General features: G+C 57.9%; 1 protein-coding gene across 1 annotated transcript in view; it reads right to left on the bottom strand.

Annotated features, from left to right (window-relative positions):
* Window positions 1–24,535, bottom strand: part of LOC139247558 (uncharacterized) — a 110,925-nt gene that overhangs the window by 54,850 nt on the left and 31,540 nt on the right. Inside the window, exon 7 of the mRNA XM_070871668.1 lies at window positions 2,485–3,065. Within this exon, the coding sequence (XP_070727769.1) occupies window positions 2,485–3,065 (581 nt within the window). The remainder of the gene's footprint in view (window positions 1–2,484; window positions 3,066–24,535) is intronic.

A 24,535-nucleotide genomic window follows, 5' to 3' on the forward strand; every position in this document is an offset into this window, starting at 1 on the left:
CTTTTACAGATTTTATGTCCCCCTCACACGTTGCTTTTCCTCCCATCTTTGTATCGTCAGCAAACTTGTCTACGTTACACTCAGTCCCTTCTTCCAAGTCGTTAATATAGATTGTAAATAGCTGGGGTCCCAGCACTGATCCCTGCGGCACCCCACTAGTTACTGATTGCCATTCTGAAAAGTAATGGAGAGGGTTGGAGGGGAGTGCAGTAGATGTAGTATACTGAGACTCTCGGAAGGCGGAGGGAGAGGGTTGGAGGGTAGTGCGGTAGATGTAGTATACTGAGACTCTCGGAAGTAATGGAGAGGATTGGAGGGTAATGCGGTAGATGTAGTATACTGAGACTCTCGGAAGTAATGGAGAGGATTGACCAGGTTAGTGCGGTAGATGTAGTATACTGAGACTCTCGGAAGTAATGGAGAGGGTTGGAGGGTAGTGCAGTAGATGTAGTATACTGAGACTCTCGGAAGGCGGAGGGAGAGGGTTGGAGGGGAGTGCGGTAGATGTAGTATACTGAGACTCTCGGAAGTAATGGAGAGGGTTGGAGGGGAGTGCAGTAGATGTAGTATACTGAGACTCTCGGAAGTAATGGAGAGGGTTGGAGGGTAGTGCGGTAGATGTAGTATACTGAGACTCTCGGAAGTAATGGAGAGGGTTGGAGGGTAATGCGGTAGATGTAGTATACTGAGACTCTCGGAAGTAATGGAGAGGATTGACCAGGTTAGTGCGGTAGATGTAGTATACTGAGACTCGCGGAAGTAATGGAGAGGGTTGGAGGGTAGTGCAGTAGATGTAGTATACTGAGACTCTCGGAAGGCGGAGGGAGAGGGTTGGAGGGGAGTGCGGTAGATGTAGTATATTGAGACTATTGGAAGGCGGAGGGAGAGGGTTGGAGGGGAGTGCAGTAGATGTAGTATATTGAGACTATTGGAAGGCGGAGGGAGAGGGTTGGAGGGGAGTGCAGTAGATGTAGTATATTGAGACTATTGGAAGGCGGAGGGAGAGGGTTGGAGGGGAGTGCGGTAGATGTAATATACTGAGACTCTCGGAAGGCGGAGGGAGAGGGTTGGAGGGGAGTGCGGTAGATGTAGTATACTGAGACTCTCGGAAGGCGGAGGGAGAGGGTTGGAGGGGAGTGCGGTAGATGTAGTATACTGAGACTCTCGGAAGTAATGGAGAGGATTGACCAGGTTAGTGCGGTAGATGTAGTATACTGAGACTCTCGGAAGTAATGGAGAGGGTTGGAGGGGAGTGCAGTAGATGTAGTATACTGAGACTCTCGGAAGGCGGAGGGAGAGGGTTGGAGGGGAGTGCGGTAGATGTAGTATACCGAGACTCTCGGAAGTAATGGAGAGGATTGACCAGGTTAGTGCGGTAGATGTAGTATACTGAGACTCTCGGAAGTAATGGAGAGGGTTGGAGGGTAGTGCAGTAGATGTAGTATACTGAGACTCTCGGAAGTAATGGAGAGGATTGACCAGGTTAGTGCGGTAGATGTAGTATACTGAGACTCTCGGAAGTAATGGAGAGGGTTGGAGGGTAGTGCGGTAGATGTAGTATACTGAGACTCTCGGAAGTAATGGAGAGGATTGACCAGGTTAGTGCGGTAGATGTAGTATACTGAGACTCTCGGAAGTAATGGAGAGGATTGACCAGGTTAGTGCGGTAGATGTAGTATACTGAGACTCTCGGAAGTAATGGAGAGGATTGACCAGGTTAGTGCGGTAGATGTAATATACTGAGACTCTCGGAAGTAATGGAGAGGGTTGGAGGGTAGTGCGGTAGATGTAGTATACTGAGACTCTCGGAAGTAATGGAGAGGATTGACCAGGTTAGTGCGGTAGATGTAGTATACTGAGACTCTCGGAAGTAATGGAGAGGATTGACCAGGTTAGTGTGGTAGATGTAGTATACTGAGACTCTCGGAAGTAATGGAGAGGATTGACCAGGTTAGTGCGGTAGATGTAATATACTGAGACTCTCGGAAGTAATGGAGAGGGTTGGAGGGTAGTGCGGTAGATGTAGTATACTGAGACTCTCGGAAGTAATGGAGAGGATTGACCAGGTTAGTGCGGTAGATGTAGTATACTGAGACTCTCGGAAGTAATGGAGAGGATTGACCAGGTTAGTGCGGTAGATGTAGTATACTGAGACTCTCGGAAGTAATGGAGAGGGTTGGAGGGTAGTGCGGTAGATGTAGTATACTGAGACTCTCGGAAGTAATGGAGAGGATTGACCAGGTTAGTGCGGTAGATGTAATATACTGAGACTCTCGGAAGTAATGGAGAGGGTTGGAGGGTAGTGCGGTAGATGTAATATACTGAGACTCTCGGAAGTAATGGAGAGGATTGACCAGGTTAGTGCGGTAGATGTAGTATACTGAGACTCTCGGAAGTAATGGAGAGGATTGACCAGGTTAGTGCGGTAGATGTAATATACTGAGACTCTCGGAAGGTGCAGATGCGGGGGGGAGACACGCGTCAGTCAGAGAGGGGAGGTCCCACCTGCCTGGTGTGGACCCTCTGGTGTCTCTTGACGTGGGGCGAGCGGGTGAATCCCTTGCCACACACAGCGCACTTGTAGGGCCTCTCCCCGGTGTGCACTCGCTGGTGTTTCTTCAGCTCGCCGGACTGGGTAAAGTCCTTGCCGCACGACGGGCACTTGTAGGGCCTCTCGCCGGTGTGGATGCGGCGGTGGGTCAGCAGGTTGGAGGAGTTCACAAAGCGCTTGCCGCAGACGGAGCAGGTGAAGGGCCTCTCCCCGGTGTGGATTCGCTCATGCACAGTCACCTCCGACAGGTGCTTGAAACCCTTGCCGCACACCGCGCACAGGAAGGGCCTCTCCCCGGTGTGAACCCGCTGGTGTGTCTTCACCGAGGACGGGTGCAGGAAACCCTTGCCGCACACTCCGCACCGGTGGGCCGCCTTGCCCGTGGCGGCCACCACGGCGGCCGAGCGACGCCTCCCGCGGCCCATCAGCCCGCCCCCGGCGTCCCCCGGGGCGGGGGCCGCCAACTCTCCCCCATCCTCCTCCGTCTTCACCTTCGCCCCGGCGGCTTCCATCGCTGCGGGAGACAAGAGAACGCGATTTCAGACAACTGCACGGCACAGAAAGATCCCAACCCCCTCCCCGGCCCCTCCCGCCTGCCCATCCCCCTGCTCTCTCCAAGCTTTCAATATGTTTTTTTAAAGGGGCGAGAGGATTGCGAACGTCGGTATTGGTTAACGGGCGGTTTATTGAGGATGTAACAGGCAGGGGAGATAAAAGGGGAAACAGGAGATGAAGTATATTTGGTATTAACAAAAGAGCATTCGAGAAGGTGCCACAGTGAAGAGTCGGGGCAAAGGAGCAGAGAGAGATTGTAGAGGGACGAGATCCGGGCGCCCGGGAGAGGCGCGAGATCCGGGCTCCCGGGAGAGGCGTGAGTTCGGGGCGCCGGGGAGAGGCGTGAGATCCGGGCGCCCGGGAGAGGCGCGAGTTCAGGGCGCCCGGGAGAGGCGTGAGTTCGGGGCGCCCGGGAGAGGCGTGAGTTCGGGGCGCCCGGGAGAGGCGTGAGTTCGGGGCGCCGGGGAGAGGCGCGAGTTCGGGGCGCCCGGGAGAGGCGTGAGTTCGGGGCGCCCGGGAGAGGCGTGAGTTCGGGGCGCCGGGAGAGTTCGGGGCGCCCGGGAGAGGCGTGAGTTCGGGGCGCCCGGGAGAGGCGTGAGTTCGGGGCGCCGGGAGAGTTCGGGGCGCCCGGGAGAGGCGTGAGTTCGGGGCGCCGGGGAGAGGCGCGAGATCGGGGCGCCCGGGAGAGGCGTGAGTTCGGGGCGCCGGGAGAGGCGTGAGATCAGGGCGCCCGGGAGAGGCGTGAGTTCGGGGCGCCGGGAGAGTTCGGGGCGCCCGGGAGAGGCGTGAGATCAGGGCGCCCGGGAGAGGCGTGAGTTCGGGGCGCCGGGAGAGTTCGGGGCGCCCGGGAGAGGCGTGAGTTCGGGGCGCCGGGAGAGGCGTGAGTTCAGGGCGCCCGGGAGAGGCGTGAGTTCGGGGCGCCCGGGAGAGTTCGGGGCGCCCGGGAGAGGCGTGAGTTCGGGGCGCCCGGGAGAGGCGCGAGTTCGGGGCGCCGGGAGAGTTCGGGGCGCCCGGGAGAGGCGTGAGTTCGGGGCGCCCGGGAGAGGCGTGAGTTCGGGGCGCCCGGGAGAGGCGTGAGTTCAGGGCGCCCGGGAGAGGCGTGAGTTCGGGGCGCCCGGGAGAGGCGCGAGTTCGGGGCGCCGCCCGGGAGAGGCGTGAGTTCAGGGCGCCCGGGAGAGGCGTGAGTTCAGGGCGCCCGGGAGAGGCGCGAGTTCGGGGCGCCCGGGAGAGGCGCGAGTTCGGGGCGCCGCCCGGGAGAGGCGTGAGTTCGGGGCGCCCGGGAGAGGCGTGAGTTCGGGGCGCCCGGGAGAGGCGTGAGTTCGGGGCGCCCGGGAGAGGCGTGAGTTCGGGGCGCCCGGGAGAGGCGTGAGTTCGGGGCGCCCGGGAGAGGCGTGAGTTCGGGGCGCCCGGGAGAGGCGTGAGTTCGGGGCGCCCGGGTGAGTTCAGGGCGCCCGGGAGAGGCGTGAGTTCGGGGCGCCGGGAGAGGCGTGAGTTCGGGGCGCCCGGGAGAGGCGCGAGTTCAGGGCGCCCGGGAGAGGCGCGAGATCCGGGCTCCCGGGAGAGGCGCGAGTTCGGGGCGCCCGGGAGAGGCGCGAGTTCGGGGCGCCCGGGAGAGTTCGGGGCGCCCGGGAGAGGCGTGAGTTCGGGCTCCCGGGAGAGGCGTGAGTTCAGGGCGCCCGGGAGAGGCGTGAGTTCGGGGCGCCCGGGAGAGTTCGGGGCGCCCGGGAGAGGCGCGAGTTCAGGGCGCCCGGGAGAGGCGTGAGTTCGGGGCGCCCGGGAGAGGCGCGAGTTCGGGGCGCCCGGGAGAGGCGTGAGTTCGGGGCGCCCGGGAGAGGCGTGAGTTCAGGGCGCCCGGGAGAGTTCGGGGCGCCCGGGAGAGGCGTGAGTTCGGGGCGCCCGGGAGAGGCGTGAGTTCGGGGCGCCCGGGAGAGGCGTGAGTTCAGGGCGCCCGGGAGAGGCGTGAGTTCGGGGCGCCCGGGAGAGGCGTGAGTTCGGGGCGCCCGGGAGAGGCGTGAGTTCGGGGCGCCCGGGAGAGGCGTGAGTTCGGGGCGCCCGGGAGAGGCGTGAGTTCGGGGCGCCCGGGAGAGGCGTGAGTTCGGGGCGCCCGGGAGAGGCGTGAGTTCGGGGCGCCCGGGAGAGGCGTGAGTTCGGGGCGCCGGGGAGAGGCGTGAGTTCGGGGCGCCCGGGAGAGGCGTGAGTTCGGGGCGCCGGGTGAGTTCGGGGCGCCCGGGAGAGGCGTGAGTTCGGGGCGCCCGGGAGAGGCGTGAGTTCGGGGCGCCCGGGAGAGGCGTGAGTTCAGGGCGCCCGGGAGAGGCGTGAGTTCGGGGCGCCCGGGAGAGGCGTGAGTTCGGGGCGCCCGGGAGAGGCGTGAGTTCGGGGCGCCCGGGAGAGGCGTGAGTTCGGGGCGCCCGGGAGAGGCGTGAGTTCGGGGCGCCCGGGAGAGTTCGGGGCGCCCGGGAGAGGCGTGAGTTCGGGGCGCCCGGGAGAGTTCGGGGCGCCCGGGTGAGTTCAGGGCGCCCGGGAGAGGCGTGAGTTCGGGGCGCCCGGGTGAGTTCGGGGCGCCCGGGAGAGGCGTGAGTTCGGGGCGCCCGGGAGAGGCGCGAGTTCGGGGCGCCCGGGAGAGGCGTGAGTTCAGGGCGCCCGGGTGAGTTCGGGGCGCCCGGGAGAGGCGTGAGTTCGGGGCGCCCGGGAGAGGCGTGAGTTCGGGGCGCCCGGGAGAGGCGTGAGTTCGGGGCGCCCGGGAGAGGCGTGAGTTCGGGGCGCCCGGGAGAGGCGTGAGTTCGGGGCGCCCGGGAGAGGCGCGAGTTCGGGGCGCCCGGGAGAGGCGTGAGTTCAGGGCGCCCGGGTGAGTTCGGGGCGCCCGGGAGAGGCGTGAGTTCGGGGCGCCCGGGAGAGGCGTGAGTTCGGGGCGCCCGGTAGAGGCGTGAGTTCAGGGCGCCCGGGTGAGTTCGGGGCGCCCGGGAGAGGCGTGAGTTCGGGGCGCCCGGGAGAGTTCGGGGCGCCCGGGAGAGGCGTGAGATCAGGGCGCCCGGGAGAGGCGCGAGTTCGGGGCGCCCGGGAGAGGCGTGAGTTCGGGGCGCCCGGGTGAGTTCGGGGCGCCCGGGAGAGGCGCGAGTTCGGGGCGCCCGGGAGAGGCGTGAGTTCGGGGCGCCCGGGAGAGGCGTGAGTTCGGGGCGCCCGGGAGAGGCGCGAGTTCGGGGCGCCCGGGAGAGGCGTGAGTTCGGGGCGCCCGGGAGAGGCGTGAGTTCGGGGCGCCCGGGAGAGGCGTGAGTTCGGGGCGCCCGGGAGAGGCGTGAGTTCGGGGCGCCCGGGAGAGGCGTGAGTTCGGGGCGCCCGGGAGAGGCGTGAGTTCGGGGCGCCCGGGAGAGGCGTGAGTTCGGGGCGCCCGGGAGAGGCGTGAGTTCGGGGCGCCCGGGAGAGGCGTGAGTTCGGGGCGCCGGGGAGAGGCGTGAGTTCGGGGCGCCCGGGAGAGGCGTGAGTTCGGGGCGCCGGGGAGAGGCGTGAGTTCGGGGCGCCCGGGAGAGGCGTGAGTTCGGGGCGCCGGGTGAGTTCGGGGCGCCCGGGAGAGTTCGGGGCGCCCGGGAGAGTTCGGGGCGCCCGGGAGAGGCGTGAGTTCGGGGCGCCCGGGAGAGTTCGGGACGCCCGGGTGAGTTCAGGGCGCCCGGGAGAGGCGTGAGTTCAGGGCGCCCGGGAGAGTTCGGGGCGCCCGGGTGAGTTAAGGGCGCCCGGGAGAGGCGTGAGTTCGGGGCGCCCGGGTGAGTTCGGGGCGCCCGGGAGAGGCGTGAGTTCGGGGCGCCCGGGAGAGGCGTGAGTTCGGGGCGCCCGGGAGAGGCGCGAGTTCGGGGCGCCCGGGAGAGGCGTGAGTTCGGGGCGCCCGGGAGAGGCGTGAGTTCGGGGCGCCCGGGAGAGGCGTGAGTTCAGGGCGCCCGGGTGAGTTCGGGGCGCCCGGGAGAGGCGTGAGTTCGGGGCGCCCGGGAGAGGCGCGAGTTCGGGGCGCCCGGGAGAGGCGTGAGTTCGGGGCGCCCGGGAGAGGCGCGAGTTCGGGGCGCCCGGGAGAGGCGTGAGTTCAGGGCGCCCGGGAGAGGCGTGAGTTCAGGGCGCCCGGGAGAGTTCGGGGCGCCCGGGAGAGGCGTGAGTTCGGGGCGCCCGGGAGAGGCGTGAGTTCGGGGCGCCCGGGAGAGGCGTGAGTTCGGGGCGCCCGGGAGAGGCGCGAGATCCAGGCGCCCGGGAGAGGCGTGAGTTCGGGGCGCCCGGGAGAGGCGTGAGTTCAGGGCGCCCGGGAGAGGCGTGAGTTCGGGGCGCCCGGGAGAGGCGTGAGTTCGGGGCGCCCGGGAGAGGCGTGAGTTCAGGGCGCCCGGGAGAGGCGTGAGTTCGGGGCGCCCGGGAGAGGCGCGAGATCGGGGCGCCCGGGAGAGGCGAGAGTTCGGGGCGCCCGGGAGAGGCGTGAGTTCGGGGCGCCCGGGAGAGGCGTGAGTTCGGGGCGCCCGGGAGAGGCGTGAGTTCGGGGCGCCCGGGAGAGGCGTGAGTTCGGGGCGCCCGGGAGAGGCGTGAGTTCGGGGCGCCCGGGAGAGGCGTGAGTTCGGGGCGCCCGGGAGAGGCGTGAGTTCGGGGCGCCCGGGAGAGGCGTGAGTTCGGGGCGCCCGGGAGAGGCGCGAGTTCGGGGCGCCCGGGAGAGGCGTGAGATCAGGGCGCCCGGGTGAGTTCGGGGCGCCGGGAGAGGCGCGAGTTCGGGGCGCCCGGGAGAGGCGTGAGATCAGGGCGCCCGGGTGAGTTCGGGGCGCCGGGAGAGGCGTGAGTTCGGGGCGCCGGGAGAGGCGCGAGTTCGGGGCGCCCGGGAGAGGCGCGAGTTCGGGGCGCCCGGGTGAGTTCGGGGCGCCGGGAGAGGCGCGAGTTCGGGGCGCCGGGGAGAGGCGTGAGTTCGGGGCGCCCGGGAGAGGCGTGAGTTCGGGGCGCCCGGGAGAGGCGTGAGTTCGGGGCGCCGGGAGAGGCGTGAGTTCGGGGCGCCCGGGAGAGGCGTGAGATCAGGGCGCCCGGGTGAGTTCGGGGCGCCGGGAGAGGCGCGAGTTCGGGGCGCCGGGGAGAGGCGTGAGTTCGGGGCGCCCGGGAGAGGCGTGAGTTCGGGGCGCCCGGGAGAGGCGTGAGTTCGGGGCGCCCGGGAGAGGCGCGAGTTCGGGGCGCCCGGGAGAGGCGTGAGTTCGGGGCGCCCGGGAGAGGCGTGAGTTCGGGGCGCCCGGGAGAGGCGTGAGTTCGGGGCGCCCGGGAGAGGCGCGAGTTCGGGGCGCCCGGGAGAGGCGTGAGTTCGGGGCGCCCGGGAGAGGCGCGAGTTCAGGGCGCCCGGGAGAGGCGTGAGTTCGGGGCGCCCGGGAGAGGCGAGGGCCCAGGAGAGGCGAGGACCAGCCCACACTGCGATATGTGCGCACTGGGTCCGTGCAGCAGAACTGCTCTCCAGTCGTCCTGGTTAATCCCTTGCCCCTGGACCAAGACTTCGCTCTGTCAAGCCCCGTGTGGTGGCTGATGTGCAGGTTCGGTGAGTGGGGCAAATGCATGGCAGATGCAGTATAATGTGGATAAATGTGAGGTTATCCACTTTGGGGGCAAAAACAGGAAGACAGAATATTATCTGAATGGTGACAGATTAGGAAAAGGGGAGGTGCAACGAGACCCGGGTGTCATGGTACATCAGTCATTGAAGGTTGGCCATGCTGGTACAGCAGGCGGTGAAGAAGGCAATTGGTATGTTGGCCTTCATAGCGAGGGGATTTGAGTATAGGAGCAGGGAGGTCTTACTGCAGTTGTACAGGGCCTTGGTGAGGCCACACCTGGAGTATTGTGTTCAGTTTTGGTCTCCTAATCTGAGGAAGGACATTCTTGCTATTGAGGGAGTGCAGCGAAGGTTCACCAGACTGATTCCCGGGATGGCAGGACTGACATATGAAGAAAGACTGGATCAACTGGGCTTATATTCACTGGAGTTTAGAAGAATGAAAGGGGATCTCATAGAAACATATAAAATTCTGACGGGACTGGACAGGTTAGATGCAGGAAGAATGTTCCCGATGTTGGGGAAGTCCAGAACCAGGGGCTCACACAGTCTAAGGATAAGGGGTAAGCCATTTAGGACCGAGATGAGGAGAAACTTCTTCACCCAGAGAATTGTGAACCTGTGGAATTCTCTACCACAGAAAGTTGTTGGGGGCCAGTTCGTTGGATATATTCAAAAGGGAGTTAGATGTGGCCCTTACGGCTAAAGGGATCAGGGGTATGGAGAGAAGGCAGGAGTGGGGTACTGAGGGAATGGTCAGCCATGATCATATTGAATGGTGGGGCAGGCTCGAAGGGCCCAATGGCCTGCTCCTGCACCTATTTTCTGTGTTTCTATAATGACATTAAAGGTTTATAATCAAGAACATCAGAAATAGGATCAGGAGCCGGCCATTCGGCCCCTCGAGCCCTGCCCCGCCATTTAATACGATCGTGGCCTGATCCGATCATGGACCCAGCTCCACTTCCCTGCCCGCCCCCTTATCGGTTAAGAAACTGTCTATCTCTGTCTTAAATATATTCAATGTCCCGGCTTCCACAGCTCTCTGAGACAGCGAGTTCCACAGATTTACAACCCTCCGAGAGAAGGAATTCCTCCTCATCTCAGTTTTAAATGGGCGGCCCCTTATTCTAAGACCATGCCCCCTAGTTCTAGTCTCCCCCATCAGTGGGAACATCCTCTCTGCATCCACCTTGTCGAGCCCCCCCCTCATAATCTGATACGTTTCCATAAGATCACCTCTCATTGGGGCTCAGGGGATTGGAGGTAATGGACAAGCATGGATTGAGAACCGGTTAATGGACGGAAAACAGAGGGTCGGAATAAATGGGTCATTTTCGATGGGCAGGCTGTAAGTAGTGGGGTGCCGCAGGGATCAGTGATGGGGCCCCAGCTATTTACAACCTATATATAGACTTAAGTGAAAGGACCGAGTGTAACGTAGACAAGTTTACTGACGATACAAAGCTAGAAACACAGAAAATAGGAGCAGGAGCAGGCCATTGGGCCCTTCGAGCCTGCACCACCATTCAATATGATCATGGCTGATCATTCCCTCAGTACCCCACTCCTGCCTTCTCTCCATACCCCCTGATCCCTTTAACCGTAAGGGCCACATCTAACTCCCTTCTGAATATATCCAACGAACTGGTCCCCAACAACTTTCTGTGGTAGAGAATTCCACAGGTTCACCACTCTCTGGGTGAAGAAGTTTCTCCTCATCTCGGTCCTAAATGGCTTACCCCTTATCCTTAGACTGTGTGACCCCTGGTTCTGGACTTCCCCAACATCGGGAACATTCTTCCTGCATCTAACCTGTCCAGTCCCGTCAGAATTTTATATGTTTCTATGAGGTCCCCCTCTCATTCTTCTAAACTCCAGTGAATATAAGCCCAGTCGATCCAGTCTTTCTTCATATGTCAGTCCTGCCATCCCGGGAATCAGTCTGGTGAACCTTCGCTGCACTCCCTCAATAGCAAGAATGTCCTTCCTCAGATTAGGAGACCAAAACTGAACACAATATTCCAGGTGTGGTCTCACCAAGGCCCTGTACAACTGCAGTAAGATCTCCCTGCTCCTATACTCAAATCCTCTCACTATGAAGGCCAACATACCATTTGCCTTCTTCACCGCCTGCTGTACCTGCATGGCCAACTTTCAATGATTGATGTCCCATGACACCCAGGTCTCGTTGCACCTCCCCTTTTCCTAATCTGTCACCATTCAGATAATATTCTGCCTTCCTGTTTTTGCCCCCAAAGTGGATAACCTCACATTTATCCACATTATACTGCATCTGCCATGCATTTGCCCACTCACCTAACCTGTCCAAGTCACCCTGCAGCCTCTTAGCATCCTCCTCACAGCTCACACCGCCACCCAGCTTAGTGTCATCTGCAAACTTGGAGATATTACACTCAATTCCCTCTTCTAAATCATTGATGTATATTGTAAATAGCTGGGGTCCCAGCACTGAGCCCTGCGGCACCCCACTAGTCACTGTCTGCCTTTCTGAAAAGGACCCATTTATCCCGACTCTCTGCTTCCTGTCTGCCAACCAGTTCTCGATCCCCGTCAGTACATTACCCCAATACCATGTGCTTTAATTTTGCACACCAATCTCTTGTGTGGGACCTTGTCAAAAGCCTTTTGAAAGTCTAAATACACCACATCCACTGGTTCTCCCTTGTCCACTCTGCTGGTTACATCCTCAAAAAATTCCAGAAGATTGGTCAAGCATGATTTCCCCTTTCATAAATCCATGCTGACTTGGACCGATCCTGTCACTGCTTTCCAAATGCACTGCTATTACATCCATAATAATTGATTCCAGCATTTTCCCCACTACTGATGTCAGGCTAACCGGTCTATAATTACCCGCTTTCTCTCTCCCTCCTTTGTTAACCAGTGGTGTTACATTAGCTACCCTCCAGTCCACAGGGTTGATGCGAGACGTTTACCCCTCCGGGGGCTGGAGAGTCTCGAACCAGGGGTCACACAGTCTCAGGATTAAGGGCTCGGCCCTTTCGGACACAGATGGGGGAGGAATTAATTCACTCAGAGCGGGGGTGTATCTCTGGAATTCTCTGCCCCACAGAGCTGTGCTGGCTCAGTCCTCGAGTGTATTCAAGGCTGGGTCCGAGAGATTTTTCGGAGGGGCTCAGGGAAATCGAGGCGTCGGGCGGGAAAGTGGGTTAGAGGCCGTCATGGTATCCGGAATGCAAGGGTTAGGTTACGGGCAGCGATTACACAAACTGGGGGCGCGCTCCCTGGAATTTAGAAGGTTAAGGGGCAATCGTTACGAAGTTTTCAAGGGGTTACCGCTCGAGAGAAACGGTCTCCGCTGGTTGGGGAGCCGAGGACGAGGGGGGCAGAGACTGGAAATTCGAGCCGGACCTTTCAGGGGTGAAGTTAGCCAACAATTCCACACACAAAGGGTGGGAGACGTTCGGAACTCTGTCCCGCAAACGGCAATCGACGCTGGCTCGAGGGACTGAATGGGCCTCCTCCTGTTCCTGTGTAACAGACTCGAGGGACTGAATGGGCCGCCTCCTGTTCCTGTGTAACAGGCTCGAGGGGCTGAATGGGCCTCCTGTTCCCTGTGTAACAGGCTCGAGGGACTGAATGGGCCTCCTGTTCCTGTGTAACAGGCTCGAGGGACTGAATGGGCCTCCTCCTGTTCCTGTGTAACAGGCTCGAGGGGCTGAATGGGCCTCCTGTTCCCTGTGTAACAGGCTCGAGGGACTGAATGGGCCTCCTGTTCCTGTGTAACAGGCTCGAGGGGCTGAATGGGCCTGCTCCTGTTCGGGTGTAACACACTCGAGGGACTGAATGGGCCTCCTGTTCCTGTGTAACAGGCTCGAGGGGCTGAATGGGCCTTCTGTTCCTGTGTAACAGGCTCGAGGGGCTGAATGGGCCTCCTCCTGTTCCTGTGTAACAGACTCGAGGGGCCGAATGGGCCTCCTCCTGTTCCTGTGTAACAGGCTCGAGGGGCTGAATAGAAACATAGAAATTTACAGGGCAGAAGGAGGCCACTCCGGCCCATGGTGTCCGCCTCGCGTCGACCGACAAAGAGCGCACGGCAGTTAGTGAGAGGGGAGCGACCTGTCAAAAGCCCAGCGGGAGATCGAGAGCCAGCGGCAGTGGGTGAGAGGGGAGCGACCTATAAAGGCCCAGCGGGAGATCGAGAGCCAGCGGCAGTGGGTGAGAGGGGAGCGACCTATAAAGGCCCAGCGGGAGATCGAGAGCCAGCAGCAGTGGGTGAGAGGGGAACGACCTGTCAAAAGCCCAGCGGGAGATCGAGAGCCAGCAGCAGTGGGTGAGAGGAGAGCAGCCTATAAAAGGCCCAGCGGGAGATCGAGAGCCAGCGGCAGTGGGTGAGAGGGGAGCAGCCTATAAAGGCCCAGCGGGAGATCGAGAGCCAGCAGCAGTGGGTGAGAGGAGAGCAGCCTATAAAAGGCCCAGCGGGAGATCGAGAGCCAGCGGCAGTGGGTGAGAGGGGAGCAGCCTATAAAGGCCCAGCGGGAGATCGAGAGCCAGCAGCAGTGGGTGAGAGGGGAGCGACCTGTCAAAAGCCCAGCGGGAGATCGAGAGCCAGCGGCAGTGGGTGAGAGGGGAACGACCTATAAAAGGCCCAGCGGGAGATCGAGAGCCAGCGGCAGTGGGTGAGAGGGGAGCAGCCTATAAAGGCCCAGCGGGAGATCGAGAGCCAGCAGCAGTTGGTGAGAGGGGAGCGACCTGTCAAAAGCCCAGCGGGAGATCGAGAGCCAGCAGCAGTTGGTGAGAGGGGAACGACCTATAAAAGGCCCAGCGGGAGATCGAGAGCCAGCGGCAGTGGGTGAGAGGGGAACGACCTATAAAGGCCCAGCGGGAGATCGAGAGCCAGCGGCAGTGGGTGAGAGGGGAGCGACCTATAAAGGCCCAGCGGGAGATCGAGAGCCAGCGGCAGTGGGTGAGAGGGGAACGACCTATAAAGGCCCAGCGGGAGATCGAGAGCCAGCGGCAGTGGGTGAGAGGGGAGCGACCTGTCAAAAGCCCAGCGGGAGATCGAGAGCCAGCGGCAGTGGGTGAGAGGGGAGCGACCTGTCAAAAGCCCAGCGGGAGATCGAGAGCCAGCGGCAGTGGGTGAGAGGGGAGCAGCCTATAAAAGGCCCAGCGGGAGATCGAGAGCCAGCGGCAGTGGGTGAGAGGGGAGCAGCCTATAAAAGGCCCAGCGGGAGATCGAGAGCCAGCGTACTGGTGCAGCTACAGCGGGAGAGAAAGCAAAATAGAAGTAGAAAGTAATCAAAAAGTGACGTCACAGCCAATGGGGTAAGTGATTGGCTGGTGATTGGTGAGTAGCTTTTCTTTTATTTTTTATATCAGTAAGTGAACTATAACATTGTTACTACCAATTTAAGGGTATCTAAGGTTAAGACATGGCAGGAGAGCTCGGTCATGTGATATGCTCCTCCTGCACCATGTGGGAACTCGGGGACACTTCCGGTGTCCCTGACGACTACGTGTGCGGGAAGTGTATCCGCCTCGAGCTCTTGACGGTCCGCGTTGCGGAATTGGAGCTGAGGGTGGATTCACTCTGGAGCATCCACGATGCTGAGAATGACGTGAGTATCACGTGTAGTGAGTTGGTCTTACCGCAGGAGAAGGGTCCACAGCCAGATAGGGAATGGAAGACCAACAGGAAGAGCAGTGCAAGAAAGATAGTGCAGGAGTCCCCTGTGGTCATCCCCCTGCAAAACAGATACACTGCTTTGGGTACTGTTGGGGAGGATGACTCATCAGGGGAGGGCAGCAGCAGCCAAGTTCATGGCACCGTAGGTGGCTCTGCTGCAAAGGAGGGCAGGAAAAAGAGTGGGAGCGCGATAGTGATAGGGGATTCGATGGTGAGGGGAATAGATAGGCATTTCTGCGGACGCAACCGAGACTCCAGGATGGTATGTTGCCTCCCTGGTGCAAGGGTCAAGGATGTCTCGGAGCGGGTGCAGGGCATTCTGAAATGGGAGGGAGAACAGCCAGTTGTCGTGGTGCACATTGGTACCAACGACATAGGTAAAAAAAGGGATGAGGTCCTACGAAAAGAATTTAAGGAGCTAGGAGCTAAATTAAAAAGTAGGACCTCAAAAGTAGTAATCTCGGGATTGCTACCAGTGCCACGTGCTAGTCAGAGTAGGAATCGCAGGATAGCGCAGATGAATACGTGGCTTGAGCAGTGGTGCAGCAGGGAGGGATTCAAATTCTTGGGGCATTGGAACCGGTTCTGGGGGAGGTGGGACCAGTACAAACCGGACGGTCTGCACCTGGGCAGGTCCGGAACCAATGTCCTAGGGGGAGTGTTTGCTAGTGCTGTTGGGGAGGAGTTAAACTAATATGGCAGGGGGATGGGAACCGATACAGGGAGACAGAGGGAGACAAAAAGGAGGCAAAAACAAAAGACAGAAAGGAGATGAGGAAAAGTGGAGGGCAGAGAAACCCAAGGCAAAGAACAAAAAGGGCCACTGTACAGCAAAATTCTAAAAGGACAAAGGGTGTTAAAAAAACAAGCCTGAAGGCTTTGTGTCTTAATGCAAGGAGTATCCGCAATAAGGTGGATGAATTAATTGTGCAAATAGATGTTAACAAATATGATGTGATTGGGATTACGGAGACGTGGCTCCAGGATGATCAGGGCTGGGAACTCAACATCCAGGGGTATTCAACATTCAGGAAGGATAGAATAAAAGGAAAAGGAGGTGGGGTAGCATTGCTGGTTAAAGAGGAGATTAATGCAATAGTTAGGAAAGACATTAGCTTGGATGATGTGGAATCTATATGGGTAGAGCTGCAGAACACCAAAGGGCAAAAATCGTTAGTGGGAGTTGTGTACAGACCTCCAAACAGTAGTAGTGATGTTGGGGAGGGCATCAAACAGGAAATTAGGAGTGCATGCAATAAAGGTGCAGCAGTTATAATGGGTGACTTTAATATGCACATAGATTGGGCTAGCCAAACTGGAAGCAATACGGTGGAGGAGGATTTCCTGGAATGCATAAGGGATGGTTTTCTAGACCAATATGTCGAGGAACCAACTAGGGGGGAGGCCATCTTAGACTGGGTGTTGTGTAATGAGAGAGGATTAATTAGCAATCTCATTGTGCGAGGCCCCTTGGGGAAGAGTGACCATAATATGGTGGAATTCTGCATTAGGATGGAGAATGAAACAGTTAATTCAGAGACCATGGTCCAGAACTTAAAGAAGGGTAACTTTGAAGGTATGAGGCATGAATTGGCTAAGATAGATTGGCTAATGATACTTAAGAGGTTGACTGTGGATGGGCAATGGCAGACATTTAGAGAACGCATGGATGAATTACAACAATTGTACATTCCTGTCTGGCGTAAAAATAAAAAAGGGAAGGTGGCTCAACCGTGGCTATCTAGGGAAATCAGGGATAGTATTAAAGCCAAGGAAGTGGCATACAAATTGGCCAGAAATAGCAGCGAACCTGGGGACTGGGAGAAATTTAGAACTCAGCAGAGGAGGACAAAGGGTTTGATTAGGGCAGGGAAAATGGAGTACGAGAAGAAGCTTGCAGGGAACATTAAGGCGGATTGCAAAAGTTTCTATAGGTATGTAAAGAGAAAGAGGTTAGTAAAGACAAACGTAGGTCCCCTGCAGTCAGAATCAGGGGAAGTCATAACGGGGAACAAAGAAATGGCAGACCAATTGAACAAGTACTTTGGTTCAGTATTCACTAAGGAGGACACAAACAACCTTCCGGATATAAAAGTGGTCAGAGGGTCTATTAAGGAGGAGGAACTGAGGGAAATCCTTATTAGTCGGGAAATTGTGTTGGGGAAATTGATGGGATTGAAGGCCGATAAATCCCCAGGGCCTGATGGACTGCATCCCAGAGTACTTAAGGAGGTGGCCTTGGAAATAGCGGATGCATTGACAGTCATTTTCCAACATTCCATTGACTCTGGATCAGTTCCTATGGAGTGGAGGGTAGCCAATGTAACCCCACTTTTTAAAAAAGGAGGGAGAGAGAAAGCAGGGAATTATAGACCGGTCAGCCTGACCTCAGTAGTGGGTAAAATGATGGAATCAATTATTAAGGATGTCATAGCAGTGCATTTGGAAAGAGGTGACATGATAGGTCCAAGTCAGCATGGATTTGTGAAAGGGAGATCATGCTTGACAAATCTTCTGGAATTTTTTGAGGATGTTTCCAATAAAGTGGACAAAGGAGTACCAGTTGATGTGGTATATTTGGACTTTCAGAAGGCTTTCGACAAGGTCCCACACAGGAGATTAATGTGCAAAGTTAAAGCACATGGGATTGGGGGTAGTGTGCTGACGTGGATTGAGAACTGGTTGTCAGACAGGAAGCAAAGAGTAGGAGTAAATGGGTACTTTTCGGAATGGCAGGCAGTGACTAGTGGGGTACCGCAGGGTTCTGTGCTGGGGCCCCAGCTGTTTACATTGTACATTAATGATTTAGACGAGGGGATTAAATGTAGTATCTCCAAATTTGCGGATGACACTAAGTTGGGTGGCAGTGTGAGCTGCGAGGAGGATGCTATGAGGCTACAGAGTGACTTGGATAGGTTAGGTGAGTGGGCAAATGCGTGGCAGATGAAGTATAATGTGGATAAATGTGAGGTTATCCACTTTGGTGGTAAAAACAGAGAGACAGACTATTATCTGAATGGTGACAGATTAGGAAAAGGGAAGATGCAACGAGACCTGGGTGTCATGGTACATCAGTCATTGAAGGTTGGCATGCAGGTACAGCAGGCGGTTAAGAAAGCAAATGACATGTTGGCCTTCATAGCGAGGGGATTTGAGTATAGGGGCAGGGAGGTGTTGCTACAGTTGTACAGGGCCTTGGTGAGGCCACACCTGGAGTATTGTGTACAGTTTTGGTCTCCTAACTTGAGGAAGGACATACTTGCTATTGAGGGAGTGCAGCGAAGATTCACCAGACTGATTCCCGGGATGGTGGGACTGACCTATCAAGAAAGACTGGATCAACTGGGCTTGTATTCACTGGAGTTCAGAAGAGTGAGAGGGGACCTCATAGAAACGTTTAAAATTCTGACGGGTTTGGACAGGTTAGATGCAGGAAGAATGTTCCCAATGTTGGGGAAGTCCAGAACCAGGGGTCACAGTCTAAGGATAAGGGGTAAGCCATTTAGGACCGAGATAAGGAGAAACTTCTTCACCCAGAGAGTGGTGAACCTGTGGAATTCTCTACCACAGGAAGTAGTTGAGGCCAATTCACTAAATATATTCAAAAGGGAGTTAGATGAAGTCCTTACTACTCGGGGGATCAAGGGGTATGGCGTGAAAGCAGGAAGTGGGTACTGAAGTTTCATGTTCAGCCATGAACTCGTTGAATGGCGGTGCAGGCTAGAAGGGCTGAATGGCCTACTCCTGCACCTATTTTCTATGTTTCTATGTTTCTATGAGGGGCTGAATGGGCCTCCTGTTCCTGTGTAACAGGCTCGAGGGGCTGAATGGGCCTCCTCCTGTTCCTGTGTAACAGGCTCGAGGGGCTGAATGGGCCTCCTCCTGTTCCTGTGTAACAGGCTCGAGAGGCTGAATGGGCCTCCTGTTCCTGTGTAACAGGCTCGACGGGCTGAATGGGCCTCCTCCTGTTCCTGTGTAACAGGCTCGAGGGACTGAATGGGCCTCCTGTTCCTGTGTAACAGGCTCGAGGGGCTGAATGGGCCTCCTGTTTCTGTGTAACAGGCTCGAGGGACTGAATGGGCCTCCTGTTCCTGTGTAACAGGCTCGAGGGACTAAATGGGCCTCCTGTTCCTGTGTAACAGGCTCGAGGGGCTGAATGCGCCTCCTGTTCCTGTGTAACAGACTCGAGGGACTGAATGGGCCTCCTCCTGTTCCTGTGTAACAGGCTCGAGGGACTGAATGGGCCTCCTCCTGTTCCTATGTAACAGGCTCGAAGGGCTGAATGGGCCTCCTGTTCCTGTGTAACAGGCTCGAGGGGCTGAATGGGCCTCCTCCTGTTCCTGTGTAACAGGCTCGAGGGACTGAATGGGCCTCCTCCTGTTCCTGTGTAACAGGCCCGAGGGGCTGAATGGGCCTCCTGTTCCTGTGTAACAGACTCGAGGGGCTGAATGGGCCTCCTGTTCCTGTGTAACAGGCCCGAGGGGCTGAATGGGCCTCCTGTTCCTGTGTAACAGACTCGAGGGGCTGAATGGGCCTCCTGTTCCTGTGTAACACACTCGAGGGGCTGAATGGGCCTCCTGTTCCTGTGTAACAGACTCGAGGGGCTGAATGGGCCTCCTGTTCCTGTGTAACTTGCTCGAGGGACTGAATGGGCCTCCTCCTGTTCCTGTGTAACAGGCTCGAGGGGCTGAATGGGTCTCCTGTTCCTGTGTAACACACTCGAGGGGCTGAATGGGCCTCCTCCTGTTCCTGTGTAACAGGCTCGAGGGGCTGAATGGGCCTCCTGTTCCTGTGTAACAGGCTCGAGGGGCTGAATGGGCCTCCTGTTCCTGTGTAACAGGCTCGAGGGGCTGAATGGGCCTCCTCCTGTTCCTGTGTAACAGGCTCGAGGGGCTGAATAGGCCTCCTCCTGTTCCTGTGTAACAGACTTGAGGGGCTGAATGGGCCTCCTGTTCTTGTGTAACAGACTCGAGGGGCTGAATGGTCCTCCTCCTGTTCCTGTGTAACAGGCTCGAGGGGCTGAATAGGCCTCCTCCTGTTCCTGTGTAACAGGCTCGAGGGGCTGAATGGGCCTCCTGTTCCCTGTGTAACAGGCTCGAGGGGCTGAATGGGCCTCCTCCTGTTCCTGTGTAACAGGCTCGAGGGGCTGAATGGGCCTCCTCCTGTTCCTGTGTAACAGGCTCGAGGGGCTGAATGGGCCTCCTCCTGTTCCTGTGTAACAGGCTCGAGAGGCTGAATGGGCCTCCTGTTCCTGTGTAACAGGCTCGACGGGCTGAATGGGCCTCCTCCTGTTCCTGTGTAACAGGCTCGAGGGACTGAATGGGCCTCCTGTTTCTGTGTAACAGGCTCGAGGGACTGAATGGGCCTCCTGTTCCTGTGTAACAGGCTCGAGGGACTAAATGGGCCTCCTGTTCCTGTGTAACAGGCTCGAGGGGCTGAATGGGCCTCCTCCTGTTCCTGTGTAACAGGCTCGAGGGGCTGAATGGGCCTCCTGTTCCTGTGTAACAGACTCGAGGGACTGAATGGGCCTCCTCCTGTTCCTGTGTAACAGGCTCGACGGGCTGAATGGGCCTCCTCCTGTTCCTGTGTAACAGGCTCGAGGGACTGAATGGGCCTCCTGTTCCTGTGTAACAGGCTCGAGGGGCTGAATGGGCCTCCTGTTCCTGTGTAACAGGCTCGAGGGGCTGAATGGGCCTCCTGCTATATCCTTGACCTTATTAAACCCCCCCACCCCACCCCGTGCCCTCCACACGTCTCAGCGGCCGATGGAACTCGCCTGACCGGTGTGGCTCCGTGTGAGATTTCGGTCGATGTACTTGCCGTCTCTGGCGACACCACGACAGGGCAGCTGGGAGGGGTCGTCGGGGGGGGGAGGGGTCGTCGGGGGGGGGGGGGGGGAGGGGAGGGTGTGGAGAGGCGGGGGTTGATGAATTGGTTTCCGGGCGACCTCCAGCCTGGGCCCCCCGCCCCCGGCCGTTCAGTCCTGTCCCCGGGAGTGTGTGGGTGGGGTGTTCGGGTCGGTCCCTGCGGAGGGGAAGAGAGGGGAAGAGCAAAGACAGACGTTAGAGACAGAGAAACATAGACAATAGGAGCAGGAGCAGGCCATTGGGCCCTTCGAGCCTGCCCCACCATTCAATATGATCATGGCTGACCATTCCCTCAGTACCCCACTCCTGCCTTCTCTCCATACCCCCCTGATCCCTTTAGCCGTAAGGGCCACATCTAACTCCCTTTTGAATATATCCAACGAACTGGCCCCCAACAACTTTCTGTGGTAGAGAATTCCACAGGTTCACAATTCTCTGGGTGAAGAAGTTTCTCCTCATCTCGGTCCTAAATGGCTTACCCCTTATCCTTAGACTGTGAGCCCTGGTTCTGGACTTCCCCAACATCGGGAACATTCTTCCTGCATCTAACCTGTCCAGTCCCGTCAGAATTTTATATGTTTCTATGAGATCCCCCTCTCATCCTTCTAAACTCCAGTGAATATAAGCCCAGTCGATCCAGTCTTTCTTCATATGTCAGTCCTGCCATCCCGGGAATCAGTCTGGTGAACCTTCGCTGCACTCCCTCAATAGCAAGAATGTCCTTCCTCAGATTAGGAGACCAAAACTGAACACAATATTCCAGGTGTGGGCTCACCAAGGCCCTGTACAACTGCAGTAAGACCTCCCTGCTCCTATACTCAAATCCCCTCGCTATGAAGGCCAACATACCATTTGCCTTCTTCACCGCCTGCTGTACCTGCATGGCCAACTTTCAATGACTGATGTACCATGACACCCAGGTCTCGTTGCACCTCCACTTTTCCTAATCTGCCACCATTCAGATAATATTCTGTCTTTCTGTTTTTGCCCCCAAAGTGGATAACCTCACATTTATCCACATTATACTGCATCTGCCACACATTTGCCCCACTCACCTAACCTGTCCAAGTCACCCTGCAGCCTCTTAGCATCCTCCTCACAGCTCACACCGCCACCCAGCTTAGTGTCATCTGCAAACTTGGAGATATTACACTCAATTCCTTCGTCTAAATCATTAATGTATATTGTAAATAGCTGGGGTCCCAGCACTGATCCCTGCGGCACCCCACTAGTCACTGTCTGCCATTCTGAAAAGGACCCGTTTATCCCGACTCTCTGCCTCCTGTCTGCCAACCAGTTCTCTATCCATGTCAGTACATTACCCCCAATACCATGTGCTTTAATTTTGCACACCAATCTCTTGTGTGGGACCTTGTCAAAAGCCTTTTGAAAGTCCAAATACACCACATCCACTGGTTCTCCCCTTGTCCACTCTGCTAGTTACATCCTCAAAAAATTCCAGAAGATTTGTCAAGCATGATTTCCCTTTCATAAATCCATGCTGACTTGGACCGATCCTGTCACTGCTTTCCAAATGTGCTGCTATTTCATCTTTAATAATTGATTCCAACATTTTCCCCACTACCGATGTCAGGCTAACCGGTCTATAATTACCCGTTTTCTCTCTCCCTCCTTAAAAAGTGGTGTTACATTAGCTACCCTCCAGTCCATAGGAACTGATCCAGAGTCAATAGACTGTTGGAAAATGATCACCAATGCATCCACTATTTCTAGGGCCACTTCCTTCAGTACTCTGGGATGCAGACTATCAGGCCCCGGGGATTTATCGGCCTTCAGTCCCATCAATTTCCCCAACACAATTTCCTGACTAATGAGGATATCCTTCAGTCCCTCCTTCTCACTAGACCCTCGGTCCCCGAATACACCACATCCACTGGTTCTCCCTGAACCCCTCGACTCGAATCCATCCCCCGCGTGCAGCCCAGCCCAGCCCAACCCACCACCCCGGCTAGCAGACCTGGGGGACCCCGGGTGCAGCTGCCCCTGCTCCGCTCCGCCCCGCAATTTGGGCGCTCCCAAGCCGTCGGCCGCGTCCCATCTTGGGGGGAGGGGGGGGAGAGCGGGGGTGAGAGCGGGGTGGGCGATGAACCCACCGTGCCCGCCTGCATCGCCGGCCACCGTGCCCGGCCGACCCTTTGCTGACCGCCGGCCAGGGCAGAGAGTGGAGGGGGGGGCGGTGGGGAGGGACTTGACCGCCCAGGTGCGACGCACGCTGCAGTCGAATAGCACCCTGAAACACTTTGGGGTGCAGCTCACTCCCCTGGGGTGCCAGTGGTGGGTGGGGGGGCAGGGAAGGGGAGCAAGGGGAGGCAATGGGAGCAAAACAGCAGAAAAAACCTGCCAGAGATCATTGAGAAAATCTTAAAAAATGACACAATTTTAAAAATCTATTAAAATGTGACCTGAAACATTTAAAAAATGGTTTGTGAGGCTCCCTGAGGCCCCTCTCCCCTCTCCCCCCCCTCTCCCAGGCCCAGCCTGGGGCCAGGGGGCTGCCCTGGGTCACTCCCTCCCTCTGCTGCCCCTCTACCTGATCCTGGGGATGCTGGCCCAGTCCTCCCGCCACTGCGCAGGCGCCGGACTGGCCCTGGCCCCGTCCTCCCGCAACTGCGCAGGCGCCGGACTGGCCCTGGCCCGGTCCTCCCGCAAGTGCGCAGGCGCCGGACTGGCCCTGGCCCCGTCCTCCCGCAACTGCGCAGGCGCCGGGCCGACGCAGGCCAGCTCCTGCCCTGCCGCGCAGGCGCCGGCCCGCCACCCTCCCGCCGGCGCACTGGGCTCGGCCCGCTGCCGCGGACCCGAGCGCTTTCACCCGCGCGCTCCCCTCTGGGGGAGGAGCCCCGCCATTGACCCTCCCGCTGCCCCGCCTCTCCCTGCTCACCCTTGTATTCAACGCTGACCCATTTCCTCCACATCGCTTCTTTTTCACCAAAATCCTTTTGCAAATGACAAGATTTGCATCTGCGAATGGCCCAGAGCCTTCGAGTTGTCCTTTTAAATGAATCTTTCATTACTTTTCACTATATAATTAAAATCAAGTGTGTGTATATAAAACCACAATAACCTGCATTTATATAGCGCCTTTAGGTTAGTGAACTGTCCCAGGGCGCTTCAGAGGAGCATTGTGCGATAAAAAATTTGATACCGAGCTGCATAAGTCAAAATTAGGCCAAGTGACCAAAAGCTGGGTCACAGAGGTGGGTCTTAAAGAGCGTCTTGAAGGAGGAGAGAGAGAGGCGGAGAGTTTTAGGGAGGGAGTTCCAGAGCTTGGGGCCCCAGGCAGCTGAAGGCACGGCCTCTGATGGTGGAGGAGTCGGGGGATGCTCAAGGGGGCAGAATTGGAGGGGCGCAGAGATCTCGGGGGGTTACAGAGATAGGGAGGGGGGGGGCGAGGGAGGGATTTGAACAGGAGGATGAGAATTGTAGGGGCTGGAGGGGTTACAGAGATAGGGAGAGGGGGCGAGGGAGGGATTTGAACAGGAGGATGAGAATTGTCGGGGCTGGAGGAGGTTACAGAGATAGGGAGGTGGGGCGAGGGAGGGATTTGAACAGGAGGATGAGAATTGTCGGGGCTGGAGGAGGTTACAGAGATAGGGAGGGGGGGGCGAGGGAGGGATTTGAACAGGAGGATGAGAATTGTCGGGGCTGGAGGAGGTTACAGAGATAGGGAGGGGGGCGAGGGAGGGATTTGAACAGGAGGATGAGAATTGTCGGGGCTGGAGGAGGTTACAGAGATAGGGAGGGTGGGCGAGGGAGGGATTTGAACAGGAGGATGAGAATTGTAGGGGCTGGAGGAGGTTACAGAGATAGGGAGAGGGGGCGAGGGAGGGATTTGAACAGGAGGATGAGAATTGTCGGGGCTGGAGGAGGTTACAGAGATAGGGAGGGGGGCGAGGGAGGGATTTGAACAGGAGGATGAGAATTGTAGGGTCTGGAGGAGGTTACAGAGATGGGGGGGGGGCGAGGGAGGGATTTGAACAGGAGGATGAGAATTGTAGGGGCTGGAGGTGGTTACAGAGGTAGGGAGGGAGGGATTTGAACAGGAGGATGAGAATTGTAGGGGCTGGAGGAGGTTACAGAGATAGGGAGGGGGGCGAGGGAGGGATTTGAACAGGAGGATGAGAATTGTAGGGGCTGGAGGAGGTTACAGAGATAGGTAGGGGGCGAGGCAGGGATTTGAACAGGAGGATGAGAATTGTAGGGGCTGGAGGAGGTTACAGAGATAGGGAGGGGGGGCGAGGGAGGGATTTGAACAGGAGGATGAGAATTGTAGGGGCTGGAGGAGGTTACAGAGATAGGGAGGGGGGGGCGCGAGGGGCCATGGAGGGAAA

The sequence above is a fragment of the Pristiophorus japonicus genome, unplaced genomic scaffold (assembly GCF_044704955.1).
Source record: "Pristiophorus japonicus isolate sPriJap1 unplaced genomic scaffold, sPriJap1.hap1 HAP1_SCAFFOLD_272, whole genome shotgun sequence".
NCBI lineage: Eukaryota > Metazoa > Chordata > Chondrichthyes > Pristiophoridae > Pristiophorus > Pristiophorus japonicus.